At 36.7% G+C, this 19710-nt stretch overlaps 3 protein-coding genes and 1 long non-coding RNA gene across 4 annotated transcripts in view; 1 reads left to right on the top strand and 3 right to left on the bottom strand.

Annotated features, from left to right (window-relative positions):
- LOC110849015 overlaps positions 1–12561 on the bottom strand; it is a 28396-nt gene extending 15835 nt beyond the window's left edge. The window contains exons 1-3 of the mRNA XM_022096390.2: positions 10856–12561; positions 10695–10723; positions 1815–1885 (exon numbers count right to left, since the gene is read on the bottom strand). Coding sequence (XP_021952082.2) covers positions 1815–1885; positions 10695–10723; positions 10856–11043 — 288 coding nt within the window. The 5' untranslated portion in view covers positions 11044–12561. The remainder of the gene's footprint in view (positions 1–1814; positions 1886–10694; positions 10724–10855) is intronic.
- Positions 12562–14511: 1950 nt separating this feature from the next.
- LOC110849504 lies at positions 14512–15271 on the bottom strand. Its single transcript, XR_004834736.1, has 2 exons — positions 15132–15271; positions 14512–15065 (listed from the first exon to the last, which is right to left on the bottom strand). It is a non-coding gene; the product is annotated as an uncharacterized LOC110849504 (long non-coding RNA).
- A 370-nt stretch (positions 15272–15641) lies between these two features.
- LOC118435410 lies at positions 15642–18027 on the top strand. Its single transcript, XM_035851432.1, has 4 exons — positions 15642–15927; positions 16002–16883; positions 16956–17105; positions 17184–18027. The coding sequence occupies exons 1-4, from the start codon at positions 15664–15666 to the stop codon at positions 17241–17243; spliced, it is 1356 nt and encodes a 451-aa protein (XP_035707325.1). The 5' UTR covers positions 15642–15663; the 3' UTR covers positions 17244–18027.
- LOC110848655 (translation initiation factor eIF-2B subunit alpha) lies at positions 17885–19578 on the bottom strand. The gene is made up of 7 exons (XM_022095917.2): positions 19428–19578; positions 19177–19290; positions 18951–19105; positions 18745–18861; positions 18412–18660; positions 18206–18331; positions 17885–18130 (listed from the first exon to the last, which is right to left on the bottom strand). Exons 1-7 carry the CDS (start codon positions 19438–19440, stop codon positions 18005–18007), a joined length of 900 nt encoding a protein of 299 aa, XP_021951609.1. The 5' UTR covers positions 19441–19578; the 3' UTR covers positions 17885–18004.
- Positions 19579–19710: the final 132 nt, after the last annotated feature.

The raw sequence follows: 19710 nt of genomic DNA, 5'->3' as shown, positions 1-19710 counted from the left end.
ATTCTTCTTGTTTCCCTTTCGTTGAGTCGCGTTATTATTTCTTTGTCTTGAATTGATGAAGTAGATCAAATCGTCAAATTGGAAATCAAGTAGCATATGTATCTGAATTTATGAAGGGTTCGTTTCTCGTTAGTGATTATGATGCCCCTTTAACGAACGGATGCCTAGTGCATTATTTGCTAAGAACAGGAAGCTGCACTTCTTGTACGACATGACACATGGCTGACATAAAATTTGCAATAATATGATAATCCCAATAATGAAAGTGAACGTTGCCTACTTATTATTTAGCAAACTCCAAATATTTTACGCATCCCAAAACATACTATAAAATAAGTAAGTACGTATGTACAACACCTTAATTAAATCTTATAATAGGTCCTCTCAAAGCTCTAAAAAAGATCGGATTTTTCTGCTCATCGCTCATTCTGATCTTTTCTGCTCGGCTGTGCGCATGCGATTTCGCTCAAAATCAGATTTTCTTGCTCAACAAAAAAATCGAGTTTTGGGTTGATTTTTTCTTTCATAATCCTGCTCATTCTGCTCCACATCAGCACATCAGCTGTTTGTTTACTTCAACTTTTCGCTTAAAAATTAAGCAAAGTTTTCTAAAAAATATTCTTTATCATTATGGGTCCCAAGACCAAGGTTAAGAGTACCAGTGTCGAAAAAGTTGCAAATCCTGTAATTTGTCGCAACAAACGTAGCGTCGTGGAGGTAGGCGGCCGAAAAACTTTTCGCTGGACACTACAAATAAAAATTGACATGCAACATTATGTGGTCGACATTTATACCGCATTTAAGGTAAATGATGGTTTGTTATCCACATGTAATTTTAAATGACCAAATCCTTAAACGAAAAAAAATATTTGAGCAGGTGACCAAATGCACTGAACTACTTCGTCGTCTCCAAGATGCTTTGGCCCTTAACTGCGAAGAAAGTCAAATAAAAAATGATTTCTTAAAACGTACACAGAGACTAAAGAAAAGTTAATGGGTTTTGGGATTGACCCTGAGAAAGACGAAACTCTGGACAAAAGTGCGGTCGTTTCCTCCAATTACATCAAATCAAATTATTTTCAATTTTCAAAGTGAAGCAGAAATAAAAATACTGGAAATCAAAATTCAATTGGACCCTCTTAAATCTAAATCCTAAATATATGACTTATAAAATTGTTTATTGCTGCTGCATAAAATGAATTATTTGAGATAATGCTGTTCGTTTTAATTCTGCAATTTTTTCACAATGCCTGTTGTTGAAACACAGCCGCGTTAAGATCACATAATGATAAAAATTCTCATATCTGTTGACGTTCAGCTATTTTCGGAATTTTATGAATTATGAAACTGAATTTAAAACCATGAAACTGGTAAATAAATAACTGAACTTCCCACAAATAAAGATCACGATTCTCAAGAATTATGATCAATAAAAAAAGTGGTACGTTCAAGGTTTGAGCAGAAAAATCGGATTTTTTATTTTTCTGCTCATTGCTCATTTCGCTCATTTTTTAAGCCTTGAGAGCTCCTATTAGGAGCTCTCAAGGCTTAAGGCTCTCTCATATTTCTGTCGCAACCAAGCGTATCGTGCTTTACCGGCTTTTCTTGCTTTGCTTGACAGATGTCTGTCGACAATTAATTTTTTCACATTTTTTTCTGTCCAAAAAAAAATGGTGGAAAGGGTGGAGTCATTTGCATGAAAGAGGGTTTGGAAAGATGAGTCAACATTTTATGTATTATTTCATCCTTGCGTAACGCCTTATCTTTTCATATGCAAAAATAAAATACATTATCTGATCATTTCTACGACTTACCCGATGCGGATAGGACAAATGCCATGTCACATTGATCGTCGAACCGGACACCAACGAGGTTTTGATCTCACCTGAAATGTGAAAAAAGACTTATTGTTATTATTCGCAAAATCATTTCTGACGCCACCACCCATTACTAAATAGGTATGCAAATTGGGGGAGGAAAAATGACTGACACCACTTTTCAAGTGCTAAATAAATGGCAAAGTCGTGCGGACACTTCTCAACAAAAGGGTTCATCTCTCTCGACACTTGTTCGAGTACGTTTTCGTGACGGCGAATGACAAAAAAATCAAAAGGATGAGACAATCCAAATTGAATTCTTGAATTATGTCGACAATCGTAAGTACAAGTGTTTTTGAACATCTCGCTTGTACAAAAGTTTTATTTTTCGCACATAATAATGCTATCACGTACTCGCAATAAGTTTAAGTTTGGTAATTAGCAATTAGTAAAGAAAAGATGAGTAACGCCGACAATTTTTATTACATAAAATCAACAAGATTTTCGCGTGTGATTGAAATTATTAGTAATTGTTTATTTCCGGTCTGTCTAATTTGCCTAGAAAGAAAGAACAACTACATGATTATTGATTATCTATGTACATATCTGCATATCTCGTGTAAAAAAATGACAAAATGTCAATTGGGAACATAAGGCAATTAAATATTTATGCAGAACTACATATGTACATACACACTTAGCTGAAGAGGGTTCATCGGTTCATTTCATGTCGGACGATACGACCAACTTTTGTGTGTAACGTGTTTAGTTTAGATTACTTCCTCAATCGCTTTCCAGTCTTATATTCACCTGTCCACATGACATGAATGACCTAGTTAACACACACTACTTATTATTGACACCAGTCGGTCCAGTTCTCACATAAGAACATAACTCCATTTCGGTGAGACTTTTACAAGAAAATGCCTAATAAAAGTGAAATGAAACGGATGTCAGGCTGCGAGTGGCAATGAATGACAGCAGGAAGTTCTTTATTCCCACCTTTTCGAAATATGTATGTACATGCCGCAAAAATATTTGCAATTTTGATCAAGCCAAGTTCTTTATGAATCTATGAATCCAGCCAAGTTATGGAAATGGGTGAAATCGGTCCGTCTACTTTCTACTAACAATCCCGTGTCAACTGGGAATTGACTTGACGTGAATGGTCGTATTTGTATTGATGTTTATGAGTCGAGTAGTGTGGCAAAATTATGACGGGAACAAAGGTCCAGGTTATATTTATGTACAACATAACAACAACGTGGATTCCTTTCCTTCCTGTTCCAAATTTCATTGAAGAATTGGCCTAATTCTGGCCAAGTCTTAAAACCTCACGTGCACCAAATACGCAACTTTCGTCACTAGGTAAATGCCATGCCAAGCTACAAATTATTTAACTATGTGCCGAAATAAATTCAAGGTAATGCCAAATGCGCAAACATAACTATTTTTATTCGCCATAATTCGACTATTTTTAAGAAAGGCACGCTTGTTGAGAGTTTATGTGGATTTAACCTTTCAAAATTAATTAAAATTTTCTTGAACAAATCGCAACAACAAGCTACAAAAATTCAATGTTCCGGTATCTCCTTTTTTGCCAACTCCTATTCGAATAAATGTTAACGGAAAGGAGTGAAATGGACAACAATGCCTTAAATTTGCTCGCCGATGCGTTTCGTTTCGTTACACAATACAAGCACACTTATCTCCTAAAAACAAGTGTATGTATATATATTTTCGCACTATTTTAGTTGGGTGGGGTTTTTTCTAACCTTCCCTAATTCGTGGCAACAACCTTCTCTATTTAATAATAAAACACTCTTGTGTTAATTGTACTTGAAAATGATTCAATTTCCATTGAAATATATTCAAGTACTGTAAAGTAAACCTTCCTTAGATCAAGATCACGATTTTAATTCATAAAAATGGATCAAATTAATCGTGAGTCTATAACAAAAAATCATTGTTTAAAGTAAATTGCTCATCAAAGTTGGTTGTCAAAAATTAGAAAATTTTGCACATAAATTTTATCAAACTCATCGAATCGAATAATAATAAAAAAGTGTGATTTCCGGCTTTCGTATTGAATTAATGCTTCCTTTCTGCACCTGGCAATTCACTCGGCCTTGATTTTGACTCTTGTTGTTGAATCTCATATTAGTCTCAATTTTCCCATATTTAAAACTCCCACTCGTTTTCAGCTCCCAATCATCTTGTGGCATTTTTCTTCTCCGTTTTTCACTCTTCCAGCAACGTCAGCCACAAGTAGAGCTCTCTCAAATTGCTGTTAGTTTCATTTAATTTAAAACTAATTAAAAATTGTATTTTATGCGTTTAAAAGTTAAAGTAAATGTTCGCATATTATAAAATACGAGTAAAAGCCTTTAAATCCAAAATCCTTACGACGTGATACATTTCTGAGAAAGGTTAAAGCTGGTGGTTTTTTCGCGATCTCAACATTTCTGGTGACCTCGACGTGATTACGTCGTGAGGTATAATTAATTAAAAGTGATCTTCTCTTGTGACCAGTCGCCCCCATTAAGTGATCCTGGCGAGGACAATACTTAGTTCTGCGTATAAAATTAAAAGTGAATCTTTGGTGAACCCGTGACCTACATTGGCGAGGAGGACCTGGATTACACAACCCAAAAGGAGTCTTTGGTGGACCTGCGACCTACAACGGCGAGGAGTACCTGGATTCTTGAACTTATCATCCTGACGCATTGCCTCGTTGAGGGCCCAATCCTGTGCATACGGGAGCAGATCAGGTGATATCGATTCATTCATTATTTCATTCCATTGAGGACCAATTTTGGAGGAAGCGAGCCCTTATCTAGTGTGGAGTGGATAAAAAAAACGATTCTGCCACTTTGTGGGCCAGACCCTGAGCATTCGGGGTTCACTGAGGTGGAGATCGTCTCAAAAATATATTCGAATATTTTCTAAATTACTTTTCCTGTTTGTTGATCCTGAGATACAAACATGAATCGAATCAAGAAACAGCGCGCACCTGTGAGGGCCGGCATCACGAAGACCATCAAAGAATTGGAAGTGGAGTTGGCGAAAACCGAACAGGACAAGGATGCGTTGGAACTCAAGATGAGAAAATTGAGAAGACTAATGGTGGAATTGGAAGGCCTCGACCAGAATATGAAGGATGCACTTCTCGACGGCGAGGCAGAGGAAGAAGAATACGCAACGGAGCTCGAGTCGATTGAAGAATATAAAGACAGAATCGAAGAGATCTCTCATAAAGTTGGCAAAGTGTTCTCCCCCTCAAGTCCATCATCATCATGCGGCACTGCAAATAGTGAACATGGCAGGAGTCGAAATTTCAAACTTCCAAAAATCCAACTTCAAAAATTTAGTGGTGACATGAAAGACTGGTTGGGATGGTGGTCGCAGTTTACGAAAATCGACGAAGACGCCGAACTACACCCGAGTGACAAGTTTCAATACCTTTTGCAAAGCATGGTACAAGGTTCAAGGGCTCGAGGACTTGTAGAAAGCTTCCCGATGCCTGCAGAAAACTACCCAAAAGCCATCGCCGCCCTAAAAGAAAGATTTGGAAAAGAAAAGTTTCTACAACAAGTTTATGTACGAGAGTTGCTTCGTCTGGTTATCACAACCGCCAAATCAAATGAAAGTGTGATACTCTCAAAATTATACGACGACATTGAAACACAATTAAGGGCATTGGAGTCGCTCGGAATCAAAGCGGAGCAGTCAACCCAATTCCTATTCCCTATGGTGGAGTCTTGCCTCCCTGAAGAAATTCTCTTAGCCTGGCAAAGAAGTCCTTTACGAAAACAAGATGGATCACAATTAAATCCCAAGAAAAACGAACTGGACTATCTCATGGAATTCTTAAGAGAAGAAGTGGAGGGTGAACAGACGAGAAAATTAGTTCGAGCTGGATTCGAGATTACCACCAAGGTCAAAGAAAACAAGAATAATCAGCGCCAATTCAAAGCGCACCAAAAACAATCAGAAGATGTTCCTACAGTCGCCGGTTTATACGTCACAAATGAATGTCTCTTCTGCGAAAAGTCTAACCATGCAAGTGCAAAATGTTTTAAGGCTGAGAAGATGACCCTCCAGGAAAAGAGGAAGAAAGTGATGGACAACAAACGGTGTACAAATTGTTTTGAAAGGGGACATTATTTCAGAAACTGTAAATCAACATTAAAATGTCAAATATGCACAAAACCTCATTATACGATTATGTGTCCAAGTCATCCCCAACACATTCAAGAAAAGGAAATGGAGCAAATTATTCAAGATTCAGAAACTTCCGCTTCACAATCAAATGTCCAGTGCCAAAGTGATGTCTTATTAAAAACTTTACTCGTGCAAGTCTACAATATCAAGGAGAAGAAGTATTCATTGGTCAGATTACTCTTTGACGAAGGAAGCCAACGCAGCTATATTACAATGAAGACTGCCAAATCCATTAAAAGTCAACCAGTAGGTCATGAAACCTCAAGAAATGTGCTCTTTGACGGATCTGTTACAAATTATGAGAAAGTAAACAAGCATCAAGTTATTCTGAAAAATCCAAGGACTGGACAGAAGTTGGAAGTTCTGGTCAGAGAAAAACATGTGATTGGTGGAGTCATCCCTCGCGTACTTCAAGGACCCTGGCTAAAATCCCTACAACAAAAAAGAATATGGATCTCAGATCACAATTTATCAAATGTGGGAAGTCCAGATATCGAAATCCTGATCGGTAGCGACTATTGGGGGGCCATGATGACCGGCAAGTTAGTCCATCTCGAGTGTGGACTGACAGCAGTCGAAACAATTTTTGGCTGGACATTAAGTGGTCCAGTTCCAAAGGCGAGAAGCATTGTGAGTGAAGAAATCTCCATGTATCTCACCGAAGAAAATCTCTCACAAATGTGGAATCTAGAATCTTTGGGAATTCGAGATCCAATTGAAGTCCAGTCCAAGCAAGAAGAAGAGTCATCAGCAAAATCTCATTTTATCAAAACTGTGACTCAATCAAATGATGGACGCTACTCCGTAAAGTTGCCCTGGATTGAAGATTTAGGGGGAAGCCCAATGGAGCCTGAAAGTATCCTGCGACCACCCACCAATAAAGCGACAGCAGAGAGCAGACTTAAGTCCACCACACACAAATTAAATAAAAAAGGTTATTTTCAAACTTATGATGCCACTTTCAAGTCCTGGATGAAGGAATAGTGGAACAAGTATTCGAATACAATAAAGAAAATTCCAACTGCCACTACCTCCCCCATCATCCCGTCTTCAAGGACAGCGTCACAACTCCAGTGCGCCCAGTATTCGACGCATCTTGTAAATCGAAAGGAAGTCCGTCACTCAATGATGGTCTCTACAAAGGGCCCAATCTCATGGAACTCATCCCGTCAATATTAATAAGATTTCGGGAGAAGAGAATTGGAATTAGCTCTGATGTAAGAAAAGCTTTCCAAATGATTGACGTACAGGAATCGGATCGAGACTATTTACGATTCCTGTGGTGGGAGGATGCATCAGCAAAGAAAATTAAAATCTTCCGTCACAGGAGAGTAGTCTTCGGTGTCAATTGTAGTCCTTTCCTCCTGACAGCTGTAATTGAGCATCACATCAGCAAGCTGGATGAAACTAGGAGGGATATTGGACAAAAATTATTAAAATCACTCTACGTGGACAATTGTGTCACATCAGTCGACACTCCCGAAGAGTATGAAGAATTCAGTTTCGACCCCAATGGAAGTAATTGCGGATCCGGTAGTGCAGACCAAATCAGGAAGAACTTCAAAGAAGCCTTCAAGATATGGACAATGGAATGATTAAAGATTTTGTTCATAATTTAGACTTTTATAGTATTCGTAAAATTTAATTTAATTCATGTTTTGTTCTTTTGTTTCCACAAAAGAAGGTGGGAGTATGTTGAATCTCATATTAGTCTCAATTTTCCCATATTTAAAACTCCCACTCGTTTTCAGCTCCCAATCATCTTGTGGCATTTTTCTTCTCCGTTTTTCACTCTTCCAGCAACGTCAGCCACAAGTAGAGCTCTCTCAAATTGCTGTTAGTTTCATTTAATTTAAAACTAATTAAAAATTGTATTTTATGCGTTTAAAAGTTAAAGTAAATGTTCGCATATTATAAAATACGAGTAAAAGCCTTTAAATCCAAAATCCTTACGACGTGATACATTTCTGAGAAAGGTTAAAGCTGGTGGTTTTTTCGCGATCTCAACACTTGTTTTCTACTCTTAAATTTTTTAAGACATGTGCAAAATTCCGTACGGCTTAATCACTCGATTACGATTCTTACTCCAGGTTTATTTATGACACTTTTTTTAGTATCAGGCTAGGCTACGAAGTAATGAGCAATAAAAACTTGTGCACACACGGTGATGCTTGCTTTTCATGCATTATAGCATCTTTATTATTCAGTATTGACCGACAGTAGTGGCAGAAAATAGAAGGAAAGCAATACAAACAAATACGAAGGAGGATGATATCACACATTAATTTCAACAGAAGATTTTAACCTTGACTTGACAATGAAATGTGGGATGGACTTAACTTTTTTCAAAAAATTACATTAAACTGCGAAATATTTGCTAAAAATAAAGCAAATGTTGTCGCCAATTAATGGCAAATATCTCGATTTGCTTAGAAATACTGATTTCTTTTGTAATTTGCCCCACTAAAGAATGTCATCGACATCTTATCTTAAACTCGATATCAAATCAACAACTAAAAGATTATAAAGATGTCAAATAGATAATTAATTCATATTATTTGCTTGACATGAATAAAACCAGAACTAATTCTTCTCCAACAATGCAATGAAGAAAAATGCGATTTTAATAGAAGTCCAACCTAAAAAATACTGCGTTATCCGCAAATCAAAATTTTATCCTCGTTCGCCGAAACAGACTGCATTTCCCTATTCTTTTATTCCATCGACTGCAGCCGTGCAAATTTGCAAAGTTTAAAATAATGTTTGAATTATAGAAAATCAAATGCAAACAAACCTGTGGTTTACAACTTTCCTGACTTTCATGCACACAAAGAATTTCATCTCTTTTTTTTCTTTACCAAAATGCATCAGGAACTGCATATACAAACGTCGTCGAAATTGACAATGTGTAAACTGACAACAATTGTAAATCATAGCTATTTTTACTTTTTTGTAACAACAGCTCATCGTCATACCCGATGTCACAGTTTAATCTGTTGACGCGAAATCATCTCCTTTTCGATATACATGTAATGCAGATAGCGCTTTTCTGAATTATCCAAATCCGCACATCCAAATCGTCAACATCACATCTCAGAATTGTTATTGTTTGTTGTTAGCTTAGCTTAGCCAAATTTGTTAACCTAATTGTTCATCCAGGCAAGAATAATCTATTGTGAATGGCCACGTTAATCAGAAAAGAGAATTTATTCTACAAAATAAATGGCATCGCAGCGCAGGTTCGCATCGTATCAAAAACTTCCCTGCGTACGACTGACGGCATTCGAATCCATTGTTCAATTTTGTTGTAAACGACAAACACTTTTTTCAACATGAAGCTTTAGCTGGCTGGCATACGACAATAGGTAAAAAACGACCTATCGGCAAACGGTATCGTTATCGAGAGGAAAAAAACTATGCAGAAAAATAATTCATCCAATTTTTATGAGAGAAGATCATTTTACGATAAAAAAAAATCTGCTAATTTTACACATTCGAAAAGTCATCAAAAACTCATAAATATCTTTGCACGCGAAAAAATGCCGAAACTCAAGCAATTACAAAATCACGTATCATTTCTCTCCTCAGGTCAAGGAGATGAAGATGATGATAAATTTTCTGTTGTGACGATGTGATTCCGCTCTGAATCACCATTAACGTAACGGTTTCGCTGCAAAATATTTGTACGTTTGTTTGCTTGCCATGTCCTTTCTTTTGTCGAGTCAAAAAGTCAACTGTTTTCAAAAATTGACAAATAAATAAACCCCATAAATGGGATTGTTATGTGTTTAGTTTGTATAATTGCAAATAAGGCGAATCTCTTCAACTGACCGGTGGTTTGGTTACGATGGCGTGGAGGAATTTCTTTACAGCTTAAAAATTTTACTGGTTCTCATCACATCACCCGTACTTTTTTCAGGATTGGTTTTGTAGCCAAATTGTACTATGATGACTGGGCTGGGGTTGAGTTGAATGCGGTCTAATCACATTATTCACGTGATGACGTTATGTAAGTAAAAATTATTTTGTAAACTCGAATTTAATCACTGACTTGACTGCTTATTGACGACAAGATTCTTGTAGAATGAGAAAGATTAAGAATTTTTTACGCGTTGCATTACGGGTGATTATCTAATATTTAATGTATTTTTTTCCATTAAAAATAGAAATTTTTAGATGCATGGTCTGGTCAAATAGTAAATTCCCTGCTTCCATTTATCACACAATGCTAATAAATTGGGGATGTGAACTGGGCTGTAAAAACGTTATACTAGCCTTTGGCCAATACTTAAATATTTATTTCCTCGCAAAAAAAAGAGACAACGTATGTATCGCATAGCGTGGAAAATCTCACTCTTTTGCCATTGCCTTTTTAGATTTAAGCCGTTATACTTACATACACACGTTGGAATTGCAACCTTACTTACGGAACAAGTAGTTGCATATCTACTTGGTTCAAAGAAAGATTACTTTTAATGTCAAAATCAAACTTATATGTACTTAACACTAGATACATTGTTGTTGTGCCAGGATCAAGGAAACTGGTCAAGCCGGCATGGTAGGTAGATAAGGTGATGTGGATATCATACTAATTTTTAAACCTTGGACTTGGACTAACAGGGCATAAATTCATGAAAAAGGTGACAATCTTACCTTTGGGCATTCCACAGGGAGGTTTCGTTCTGCATATTCGATAAAAAAATGAGATTAAAAATGTCATATTGGCAAAAAAAGATGAGATTAAAAATTTCATATTCGCAAAAAAATGAGATTAAAAATTTGACATTTATAGATTCTTTCGGCAAATAAATTACCTAATATTATCCAAAAAGTCCAAATCGAATTTCCTCGCGGGGGGAAATGTCAATCCCACATGAGCCTCGGCGACATTATCCACGGCGAGAATGAGGAACCACGCCACGACCACCACCACCCCCACGAATCCTACCTTTGTCCTCGAACAATAAAGCTCCGTTAATGTCCTTCTTCTCCCCATTTTCATATTATGATTACTTCTCTCGAATTATTATTATTCTGTCACAACAAATGATCAATTCCCTTCATGGAAAAAGCACAGAAATAAAGATCAACCCGACCGACACACAAGATCTCACGCCATGAATAACAACAAAACCACAAACACTGAACTCTAAGTGACACAAACGAATAAATAAATTATTAATGTATTATCATTTGGTGCGCCGTTTTCTTTTATAGAAATGTCAAGATAAGAAATATATAACTGCAATTTTAACTCCCGTAATTTTTTATGGCAAAGATTGCTTCCTTAAATATTAAGCTCGATGCGTGTATAAGTAATATTGCATGAAATGAAATCACTATTATTTGATTTTCATGAAAAACACTTGATCAACTAAAACGCACAGGTAAGTAGATTAATCGATAACTCACACTCCTCGACCCAAGCTCACACTTAAATAGCTGACACGGAACTGGTGAATAATTCGACAAGCCGGGTATTATATATCCGTTCGTTCGTGTTCTTATTATTGGGAAAACTTTGTTTTCCTTCCCCTCCTAAATCCGGAAGTTCATGTGTGCATTAAACCTTGCACTTAACACACGCACTTAATACTTGCAAAAGTTTTGCAATTTTTCTCAATAAAACTGCAGCACCACGATGCCCACGAGAAGGAAGGACCTAAGTACGACGTCAGTCCACGCGCAGCACATCAGATCGACTGACGACTACCTACCAAGAGGAATAAGAATGGCAAACTAACAATGTAAAATTCAGTCGCAAATGCTTGCTACAGTTGGTGGATGGAGGTTTGGTTCAAGATTTCAATTGTTGATTGCAATTGCACAGGTAGCAGCTCAGCCAGTGGATCTTACACGTTGCCACTTTTTGGTTTCGTTCTTCGTGGTATAGTTTGGCTGCCGAGTTTAATTGTATTACTGCATTTTGCACCACACCACGACGCTGTATGTTATCCCATCACTGGCAAGAAAGTAGACGTGCATGCATACATAGTTCGTCGTCAAATGCGAAATTCTTTATAACATTGTTGCTGCTGCATCGTGGAAAAAAAGCTTTACTTTACACTCGACCAGGCCAAACTCTAACCAACTAATTCACCCCTTCACTTCTTAGATTCGATATTTTTTAGAATATTTGCCGAGTTGCATGCATGCAAGGCAAAAAGCAAGGCAAGGTTTCTTCTTGTCCACTTTATTATTATAAATCTTTACACTGACATGAATGGATAGAATGAATCGACAAACTGTTATATTAAATATTGGTCTGGTTTTTTATTCGCGTCCATCCATTCATTCGTAGGACGACAGGGACATGAGGGACGGTCAGACATGACAACAATCAAACAACAATGGCATAATGATGAGTAGCTGTGGTGGCGCAGTAGTAGTTGTTATATTTGAATTTGAAGATGTATGCTTTATTTTTTAAGAATATATTGACTTAAGAGAGCGGATGGATGAATGTTCATTATTAAAAGTGACACTTGCATCGAAACGGAATTTGTCACGTCAATAAAATTAAATAAACACAAATTATGTAATAATATTATGGATGGATGAGAGTTATTGAAATTTGTTTTTGTTTTCGCTACTCACTGAACTCACATTAAAAGTAAATAAATATTATGCTTGCTCGTTAATTTCTGCATTAGTGTTTCGTTTTGCTCTTTAGTTTATCTCAGTGAGTACCACAACTTGCACCAATTTTTTTATTGCTATATTATATAAATCTAAATTCTTATTGGATGCTGACCAACTAAAAACCAAGCGACTAACGGCGTCTCTTGGCTTAGCACACTAACACAATAATCTAATAGTGAAAGTGAAACACTTATTGGTTCTTGGTCCAAATTGCTCGGCTTAAGTTGGTCACTTATTTATTTATATCCTTTTCTGTCTCGTATTGCGCCTACCTGTCCTTCCTTCCTACAGCATTATTACGTACGGGCTGCCTACCTGTCCAAGTTTTAACTAGACTTTTATGTCGAGGAATAGCTAAATAAGGATTTATTTTAGTGGATTGTGGGTCCACTAAATAGATTTTGCTTTGTATGTAACAGAGGAACAGGTAGTCCTACGTAACAAATATACAGTTCCTCTCTCCCGTCCATTGCATATTCATTGCCATTATTATGTATTTTCTCATGGAGATGTGTAGGTAAATCCAATCCTTTTATGATGGGAAAAAAAGAGCATAAATTCCTATCTCTTCCTCCAGTCGATGTATGTACATAAGTATGTAATCCTACCTCATGCATGCAATACTGCTCTCACCTCATGGCACTGTAAAAGTTTGGTTAGTTTGCATACAAGGAAAGGGTTGAGTCATATATGTTTAAGATGAGAGAAACTTGAAGAAGAAGAAGAAGCAACAGGTATGTATGTACATATTCGGGGCGAGGTACTCTTATGACCGGTGTGGGATTTTTGGAGAGGATCTTCATCCATTGTTGGTTGCTTCACTATTGTTTATTGCCCTACCTGTACATGCAGGTGTAGCACCTTGCATGTGTAATGAAATGATGGCATGGACATATATACGATCCTACATCATTTATGGAGAGATTTTTTTCACATTTTCATCTTGTTAGTCAGCCCTAGGAATATATTGTTCGTCTGTATGAGAAATTTACAATGTACATTTTACATGCATGCTAAAAAGAAGCATCCGACCGACCGACGACCGGGTTATATTGTTGTTGGTCGTCAACTTGAGCTTCTGACTGACATTGGATACTAAAATCAGTCAGGTTATTGTTCTGGCGTGACATCAATTTCGACAACGAGGCGAGGCTGGTTATATTTTATTGGAAATAAATCGGCCCCTAGATCATCACACCGTGTTGAAAACAGCATGAGAAAAATGGGCATTACTTTATTTGGTTGGCAGAAAATATCCAAATGCGTAGGTATTGATTGAATGGGTAGAAAAATGGTTGGATAGAAAATTGTAGCGTGAAATAGTTCAAAAATTTGACGAGACCGTTTTGCACAATAATTTGCACAATTTTTACTAGTAAAATTATTTTTAAGAAATTTCACGAGACTTTATCAAATCCAATTCGAGTCGTTTAACAGCAGAAATCTTTAAACGATGGCTATTACACCGATGAAAAGAATCGGATTGAAATTTAATGATGCAACAACAAACTAAAAAAAATTATCCACGGTTTTTTCAACTTTCATATTTTGATGCGATTCAAAAAATATAAGTAAAATTCAGGAAGTGTTGGGTAGTAAATACATACATAAATAATTCTTAAATAACTTTTGACCACGACCACCTACCATGAACTGTACAAAAAGTTACAAAATTTGGTTTACGTTTAAACTTCAATCATCGAATTTGATTACAAAGGAATTGATGAAAATCGAAAGCTACGTCTTTCCATCTATTCCATTTATGCCAGGAAACGAACAAATGAATGAACACGACTGCACAAAATAAAAATAATCACAATCACAAAAATTGTATGAAATTTCATTTATTGTTCCGTGATAGTAATAAAAATTCGTTCTCGTAAATAAAATAATTTTGAAACTCAAAACTTTCATCAAATTAGTTTTCTATGCAAATCAAAATGCAATCGATTGGTGCCGGATCCGGAAATAGATTACAAATCCGAACCGTTGACAGCCGCATGAAAAATCTATTCGAAAATCGTGCAATTATTCGACATAAGATTACCTAATGCGTACAGAAAATTTGCTCATTTCCGTAAGTTCGGTTTGCATCCCTTAAAAAATACAATTTGCAAAAGTGAAGCTTATCATTTCTTATGTTATCTTCATCTTCATATTATTTGGCCCACATTATAACTGTACATTTGTCACTACACAAATGCAATAAGTCACCTGCAAATTATTCCTGACCGATCCAGACCCGCAGGACATACGACTTTGAAACAAATGCTCGCTCATCATGATGGTCAAATTACATATTCATTCCCCCATTCTTTACTGACAGCGAGACATTAATTGATATCGATCCCGACGATAGGATTGCCAATTAGTGATTTATGACTGCATAATATATCAAAGAATTCATTAACAAATGTCCCCCTTTGTATTTATTTGTGGTCTCCTCACCTTCATCAATGAAACCTTATGCATAACGAATAATGGGACGATTGACATTTCGCCATTCAGATTGTCGTCACATGTCGATGTCATTCATTTCGGTGGGGCGAATACCACAGCGCATTTCAATTTCAATCAGCACCTGTCTCACAATGGCATCGATTTAGTGGTCACCACTTCCTCTAAACAGAATAATATTCGTATTATATAAATATCTAAAATAACATTTTAATTTCACAAAGTGATCAGTATTCAGGCCACACGTATTTTTATATAATACGCCAATGGCCGTTATTAATTAGTTGGTTTATTCAAGGTGGGTTTACAATTTACATAAATGGATCTGACAGAGTAAATATGTAAATGAAATGAATGCTAATAAAACTTTTAAGTTGATTAAATTATCGTGTTGACTTAAAGAGTGGAATGCACGTAATTTAAGGGATAATTGGACTCGTTATGCATTTAGTAACCAATTCAGGAGAGAATTGGTACGGGCAAATGTTTAGTTTGTGTACCGATATTTCAGGACATTGATATTATGACGTCCGATATTGTATTTTCGGTCAACAAAATTCATAAATCTAAACAAACCATATTTCAAAATTCCTGTGTGCCTGTAACGCAATCTTCATTTCCGCAGAAAAGTCGTTCATCCAGAATCCTAACAAAATTATGGGACAGAAAGTACGAAAACTTTCTCATTGTTCCAATCAACATGATGTACTATGTGTTTGAGAGCCCGTATAAAATCGTAGTTAATACTGATGGCGAGTTTACAACGTATTCCAGCACTCCCCGTAAAGTAAGGAGATCAAAAACTTCTATGTACGTGTATCAACAAAAAAACGTTAAAAAACTCGTAATTTCTCTCCGCAGATAATGTGTGCCATTCTCCACACAATCGGATTATTCATTTATTGCAACGAAGTCCGCAAAAGTAACCTGTCTCGAACCACCACAAATCCGGTTGACTATTTGAACGCTTTTCTTAAAACCACGTCCTGCATCCATCACATCATCTTTGTCCAAACGGTGTGGAGTAGAAAGGCACAATTTTTGAAACTTGTCCAGCATTTGGCCTCCATGACGAGAAATGACACCTTCCGAGCTGTGAACAATGGGAACAAATTCCCATTGTCCACAGCTCCACCAAAATGGGTCATCATCCTTCTGACCTACCTTTTCCCAGCGATTGCCATCATATCGACAATCTGCCTCCATGGCCTTCCACTCAAGGACGACACCCTGGTCAAGGTTTTTGTCGAACTGAGAGGATCATTTTTCGAAAAGCGATGTAACCTTGAGCGGATCACAGAGGAAGAACGTCAACATGAGCACGATATCGAATACGCGTCCACTCCTGTCATCTTGATATCATACTTTCTCCTATTTTCCCGAATTCTCTTAAGTTTCGTTACTGACGCTTTAATTTCAATGGTCATCCTCTCATTTTACTGCGCCGTGTCAAATTTAATGGTCGAATTGAGATCAGAGTCGACTAAACTGATGATAACCGTTGACATGTTTAGCGAACTTCGAAACGAGTATGAAAACCTGACCCGACTTTGTGACCTCGTCAACTCATCGATCAGTCGTCTTATGTTAACTTACTTGATGGAGACGGTATTTTTCTACTCTGTGTATTTAAAAGAGTTGGCTGTTTTGGATGGACGCTGTATTTCTGTTCAGCTTTGGATTGGCTTTCTATTTGGGACTTTTTGTGCGGTTTTTTACCTTGCGGCGGAGACTAGCAGCCAGGTGGGTGTGAAATTTTGTAAATTTTCTACATATTTCTGTAAATTATTTAGTTTTTTCGAAATTATATTTAAGATGGATCAAGCTAAAATTATCCTAACTAACTTTGACGTGGGAGGAATTGACCAAGTAGAACTTGTAAATGTGAGGCTTAAACTGCAATCGAAGACTTTTGCGATCAGTGGAAATGGAATTTTTCAGCTAAACTATTCGCTAGTTTCTGCAGTACGTAATAGACATATTTGTGTAGTTGTCAATTGAGAAAAAAATAATTGAGATTATATATGCTATCCTTTCTCCCAGGTGTGCAGCACCATATTGACGTATTTCATTATCAGTGTCCAGTTTCAAGTCCGTGGTTGACGTTGTTGATGTCACACAGCATTTGGGAAGCAATTCATCAATTTCCGTTGTCTTGTTCCTCCTCCCAGTTTAGAGATGACTCGATATGAACACATTGACTTTGTTGCTCAATTTGTTATCTGCTATGTACGTATGTACATACATACGTAGAAATAATAATATGCAAATTACTTGCTTAATATGCACTGCATACAATTTTTTCTTCTATACGATTCAATTCCCTCTCGTCTGGTCTGGTCTGCCTGCCCAATTTGCATCATCATTTAATCACTTTGTCCAACACTTAACGACGATACAACAATGTGTAACTTAATAACGAATGATCGGTTGCCTTCTTATTGTTGGCCAGTTTTTTACACTGAAATTCCCGTACTTGCACCCGCATAATAATGCCTGCATTGTGTAAAACAACCTGTTTTGTGTCTCCTATAGACTATAGAGTATCAAAAGCAATATAATTCAATATCTTGTATAAATAAAGGTATGCATGACCCCGGTTGTTGACTTTTTGCATGCTCAGTTGGACCCTGCTGTCAGAGTTTTAGGTGGTGCGTGGAATGAATAAAAAAGCTACCACAATTTCCTCCTTGCTTCTCCGAATTCCAACTGCATGCGAAAATATTATTTTGCACGTGACGTGATGATTTTTCTGAAAATATTTATTCGAATTGCTCCACGAAACGTTATAGCGAATTACATTATGATCTAATCCAGTAATAAAATTATTATTAATTTCAACAACCCCCCTATACACAACTCATTCACGTATACATTTCTATCAATTCGTCACAAACCGCAACGGGGGTCAGTATTCCTCGATCGGTTATTAAAAGTGTTAGATATTTTGGTGGAGTATAGTCAACTCGGATCCCGTTGGATTGGTCGACCTATTATGCGAAAAATGGTGTAATTAGATTAATTAACTGGCGAATTGATTTAATGAATGAACATGTTCCACGCACCCGATACTCGTTTGGGATATCGTTTTGATTCAGGGGGTAAACCAGTGAGAACTTAAAACTTTCTGCAAACACGTACAAAGGTTTCTTCATTTCTCGGGCGCAAATGGCCATCGGGAGTGTACCAACCTGTTATAAAAAATAAAATGTAACAATAAGTAAAATAGTTAACCCTGTAAAATTATTAGCAGTAATAATAAATTAATTACCTTATTGATAATTCCCCCATTTTTAACCACGGCTTCCGCCCCAACAAAAACCAAATCGACATTTTCCATCCGCGTCCCCACTTCAGCATCGGATATCCTCACGTATTCAATGTTGACACGGTCATGGAGCATTTTTCCTTTATTATCCTCTTCCTCACTTGAAACGAGGTAGATTGTAAAATATATATTTTCTGGGACAGAATGTAACGTTTCGAGTAAAACTCTAGAATGTGAATGGACCATGACTCGCTGGGGGAAAAATATATCAACAAAAATGTCACCAACGGTTATCTTAGGATTACTAGTTATAAAGTTATATTGCATTATCCTCACAGCTCCATCAAAGATAAAGGTGACGCCCAATTTTGAAATGCGATTTATAGCGCTTTCACATCTTTTCAGGTATTTTCCACCTTCCTGTAACATGAGTTTGGTCACGGAAGAAACGTCCTGGCGATTACATGAAAATGAAAATTACTTACTTAATGTTTCTTTACATAAGATAACTGGATATCAGATTATGATGATAACTAACCAACCTCGCTCTCGATCGTACCCAAATACAGAGTTGTATATCTGATAAACTGGGCGCAAGCAGAACTCACGGCCAACTTTGATTTGCCGGCAAGCATTTTCGCCTCTATAATTTTTACTGCTTCTCTCAATTCTTCCATGAGTCCGTTAATCGTGGTGCCTATTTAATTAATAAAGCAATCAATTCACTAATAGGTCATAAATTAAATTGAATAGTTAAATTAAACATACCGGAATATCCCTCAATAATGGACATCAACGTACTAACAGCGCCTATCGCCGGGTTTACCAGTTCTCCACCGTGGTCCTTGTTTCCCAGAAAGGAATTGAATTTCACTTCGATATCTGCAATTTTTAAAGATGTTCAAGACTTTTAAACACAAACAAAATAAATAATTAAAAGTAGATTACTGCAAAAACATGGTTAATTTGTAAGTTATTAGATTAACATATGGCGACACTTATCGACTACAACTACGTACCTTTCGCCAACATTTCGGTGCAGTATTTGCAAAAGTTTTATCGCAAATTTTAAGATGAGCAATTAAGAAACTTGACAGTCTTCAATATTTTGATATTGAATCAGCCAAAATGTGAGTGCATGTTTTGTGCAACTACAACTCCGCTCGTAAAGTTAAAATTTTGGGCAACTCTAGATTATATGCAACCGTGCAAAAGTCTCAAGTTTCTGAAATTTTTGAAGTTTTCTAATATTTAACTGGAAACCTAATTAGGAAAGATGCCATAAATTATCTTGCAAATTGT

The sequence above is a fragment of the Folsomia candida genome, unplaced genomic scaffold (genome assembly GCF_002217175.1).
Source record: "Folsomia candida strain VU population unplaced genomic scaffold, ASM221717v1 Fcan01_Sc004, whole genome shotgun sequence".
NCBI lineage: Eukaryota > Metazoa > Arthropoda > Collembola > Entomobryomorpha > Isotomidae > Folsomia > Folsomia candida.
Note: the sequence above shows the minus strand (reverse complement) of the source record. Positions and strands in the feature narration are given on the sequence as shown.